Genomic DNA, 3,831 nt, shown 5'->3' on the forward strand with positions numbered 1-3,831 from the left:
TGGGTACTGAGGTCAGGATAGCTGGCCTATAATTAACAGGATCCTCCTTCCCAACCTTTTTGTGAATGGGCTGCACATTGGGCAGCTTTCAGTCATCTGGAACCTCACCAGGAAACAAGACTGTTGGTAATGATGGAGAGTGGCTTCACAAGCTCATCTGCCAGCTCCCTCATCACCCTGAGATGGATCCCATCTGGTCCCATGGATTTATGAACATCCAAGAGTCTCAGCAGTTCTCCGACTGCCTCCTCTTGGATAATGCGGGGACCATTCTGCTCCCTGATATCATTGACCAACCCAAGAGGACAGTTATCCTGAAGGCAAGTCTTCCCCACTGAAAACTGAGGCAAAGAAGGCATTAAGCACCTCTGCCTTCTCCTCATCTGCAGTTACTAAGTTCCCTTCTGCGTCTAATAAAGAACAAAGGTTGGTTTTACCCTTCCCTTTACCATTAATATATTTATAAAAACATTTCTTATCCTTTACAAAAATTGCCATTTTTAAGTTCAAACTGAGTTTTAGCCTCCCTAATTTTTTTTCCTACATGCTCTAGCAACCCCCTTAAATACTTCCTGAGAGACCTGACCCTCTTTCCAAAGATAATACATCCTCTTTTCATTCCTAAGTTCTTCCAAAACTTCCTTGCCCATCCAGGCTTATTGTATTTTTAAATTTTTCTTTGTCTTCTCTGTCTTAGTCTTCATCTTCGTCGTCTTTGTCTTCGCCTTCTTCATCATCTTAGTCTTCATCTACTTCATTGTCGTTGTCTTCGTCATCTTCTTCAACATCTTTGTTCTCTTCTACTTTTTCTTTTTCATCTTCATCTTTTTCCTTGTCTGTTTTAGTCCTCATTCTGTGCCCTCAGGCAGGGGCACTGGAACAGCCCCTGCTGTGCCTGCAGCGCCCACCTGAAGTGGGAAGGGTGTTTCCTGGGAGCAGCTGGCTGCCCATGGAGGGCCTGGGCTCCCAGCTGGGCAGGCAAGGGGCTGGGGGGGATGTGCAGGGCAGACCCCTGGCTCTCTGTCCCTGCCTCTGGCAATGGCTCCTTGAAGGCAAGAGACGCCATGTGTCCCACAGGGGCTTGGCATTTCAAGGGCACAGGCCAGGCACAGAGCAGCCCTGGGCTGCGTGGCTACACTGCCTGGTCCTCAACCCAGGCCTCACAAGGGACAGGCATTGAGGAACCCATCTGCCACAAAAACTCTCCAGTTTTGCCCTCTGTCCTCTTCTGGGAGCAGCTCCACAATGCTCACCTCGTCCCACTCATCCTCTTCTGGGGCCAAGGGCTTGGTCCAGATGCCATGATTGCTCTTATCTTCACCATTCTGCATGACCTCCTTCACAGCTCTTCTGCACAAATCCCAATCAGATTGTACTGAGGGTCTGCTGCCATTCCCTCTCAATGCATCTTGGCCAATGCAGGCTTTCCCCTGGGAAAGGTCTTAGCCAAGGTATTCTTCCCAGTCTTCAAAGTTGTAGCCAGCTCCTTGGGACAGCCTTTGCTCAATGTATTCTTCCCATTCTGAGAGGTCTTGGGAGCTGTTGGTTTCTCCCTGGGACAGTTCTTGTTCCAAGGATTCTTTGCATTCAGACTGTTCATGGTAACTTGTGACTTCTCCATGGGACAGATTTTCCTCTGTGCGCTCATTCCAGTCAGAGTGCTCTTCCTGGGATGACAACTGTTTAGGGCACTCTTCACCCTGGGACACTTTTTGGGAGTTGTTAATTTCTCCATGGGACACCTCTGCCTCTTCCTTATTTTCCCAGTGGGAAAGCTCTGGCTTGGTGTTGTCTTCCCACTCTTTGTCCTCCCCAAAAGGGTCCTCTCCTCGCTCTCTTGCACTGCCCACACTGATGCTGATGCTGCCCCCTCCTGCTGCTGCTCTCTGAGGGCCTGGGCTGGGCAAGCTGTGTGGGGCAGGCACCTGCCCTTGGCTGCACAGCTCCTGTGCCAGGTGCTCAAACAAAGCCTCACAAGGGGCAAGCACTGGGATCTCCTCTCCCAAAGAAATACTCACGCTGTGTCCTGTGACAGACACCTGGGATATCTCTGGGTCTCTCACCAGGAAAGGCTCCAGTTCATCCAAGAATTGCCACCATTTCATTTCCTCGCTGAAGTCCTCCTTCCTCTCCCCCAGTGACTGCACTGACCCCACTGCTGCCTCCTCTTGCTGCTCACTGGGGGCCTGGGGTCCCAGCTGGGCAGGTGAGGGGCTGGGGGTGCTGTGTGGGGCGGGCACTGAGCTCTCTTCCCTTTGGCTGCGACTACTGATTCTACTTTTACAGCCAACCACTGTTGAAGGGCAAAGACTTCTCTTCAAGAGCTGTCATAGAGCTCTTCATGTGTCTCTCATCACTGTACTGGGAAACTGACACAGCCCACTGGAGCCCTGGCTAGCTCTGTTGGTACTCCGGCACTGTGCTAGGAGTGGGGAATGGCTGGGGACTGGGTTTTGCCCACAGCCGAACCTGAAGAGCCAGTTGCTCTACAGTGCAGAATTAGCAATGTCAGGGACTGGGTAAAGGAGAAAGGAGGAGGCTCTTTGTTCTGAGGTTCCACAGAGACAGGTTTATTCTGGGTGAAGAGAACAGCACAAAAGAGCCCTAAGCACCCCAGTGCACAGGATTAAATAGTGTAAGAAACCAGGGGGTGGATACAAAACCCAACCAATAGGGAAACTTCAAGGGTGGAGTAAGGGGATTACATTAGCAGTGTGGGACCAATCAGGATAGGGGGAGGAGAGGGAAAGGTCACATGGGCCAATGGGTCTCCTAGATTAGGGGATTCCCAAGTGGGTGTATCAATCAGGGATTGGTCCAGGGAGAGAGTGGCAGGGAAGGTTCAGGAAAAAGGGCCGGGGTTGCCTTGATAGGTGGGGAAGGAACTATAACAAAGGGAGGGGAATGGTTTGAGGGACGGCCTTAAGGGAGAGTACAATTTAGGAATAAACTAACTTGGGGAAAACATGGGGAGATAACAGAACTATAACAATTTAGCAGCAACTTAATGAAATAAACACGAACAGCAACAGAAACCTCTCAAAGTCGCACACATACCTGACGTTGGTACGGCTCTCAGCTCTTCCTGGCTCCCTGCTGGGAAATTTCTTGGACTGTCAGGACTTGCTGTTGGTATGTTTCTCTCACTGTCACATCTTCCCACTGGGAAAGCTCCTCATCACTATCACTTTCCCACTGGGAACTCTCTCCCAGCCATGTTAACGAAGGGCCTCTCCTCCTCCTCAGTCTTTGTCAGTGGCAGGACTGACCTGCCCACTGCCCTCGACCACTGCCCACTGGGGGCTTCCAGATAGCTGGGCAAGGGGCTGGGGGACCAGGAGTTGGAGTTGGCTTTGTCCTTGTCGCTATCGTTGTCTGTCGCTATTGGCCTTTAGCACAGACAGATGCAGGGAATTGCTTCCTCTTCCTCCAGAGAGCGACTCTCCTGTGACTGGGCAACACAGGGCTCTGCACCCGTTAGATACCCTCAGCTAGCGTGTTGCCCCAACACACAGCACCTGTGTCACAAAGGGCCACCCCTGGCACCCCAACAACAGTGGAGCAGGCAGGAACTGGCAGAGAGCAGCCCCCGGACTTGTGGCCTGCTGTGCCCAGAGCTGGCCTGCTGTGCCCAGAGCTCTGAGAGGCTTTGGCCATGCTCCCACACAACAGCCCCAGCCCCACACTGCAGAGCCCTGTCCAGGGCACGAGGAATTGGCTGCACATACGTGCCAGGAACTTGTGGACAGTGACTCCACATTCCATGGGAGGCTGGGGGACCAGGGGTGTCCCTCAGGGCTCTGCCTGAGCACTGGGGCTCGTCACTGCCTT

At 52.3% G+C, this 3,831-nt stretch overlaps 1 protein-coding gene across 1 annotated transcript; it reads right to left on the reverse strand.

Moving 5' to 3' along the window:
* Nucleotides 1-699: 699 nt before the first annotated feature.
* LOC128803726 (uncharacterized) lies at nucleotides 700-3,458 on the reverse strand. Its single transcript, XM_053970951.1, has 2 exons — nucleotides 3,058-3,458; nucleotides 700-2,575 (listed from the first exon to the last, which is right to left on the reverse strand). The coding sequence occupies exon 2, from the start codon at nucleotides 2,103-2,105 to the stop codon at nucleotides 1,443-1,445; it is 663 nt and encodes a 220-aa protein (XP_053826926.1). The 5' UTR covers nucleotides 2,106-2,575; nucleotides 3,058-3,458; the 3' UTR covers nucleotides 700-1,442.
* Between the last annotated feature and the right edge of the window lie 373 nt (nucleotides 3,459-3,831).

Source organism: Vidua macroura, chromosome 2 (genome assembly GCF_024509145.1).
Source record: "Vidua macroura isolate BioBank_ID:100142 chromosome 2, ASM2450914v1, whole genome shotgun sequence".
NCBI lineage: Eukaryota > Metazoa > Chordata > Aves > Passeriformes > Viduidae > Vidua > Vidua macroura.

Bases quoted from the DNA above. Each gene is read 5' to 3' on its own strand.
- LOC128803726 (XM_053970951.1), bottom strand. From the start codon at position 2,105: ATGAAATGGTGGCAATTCTTGGATGAACTGGAGCCTTTCCTGGTGAGA.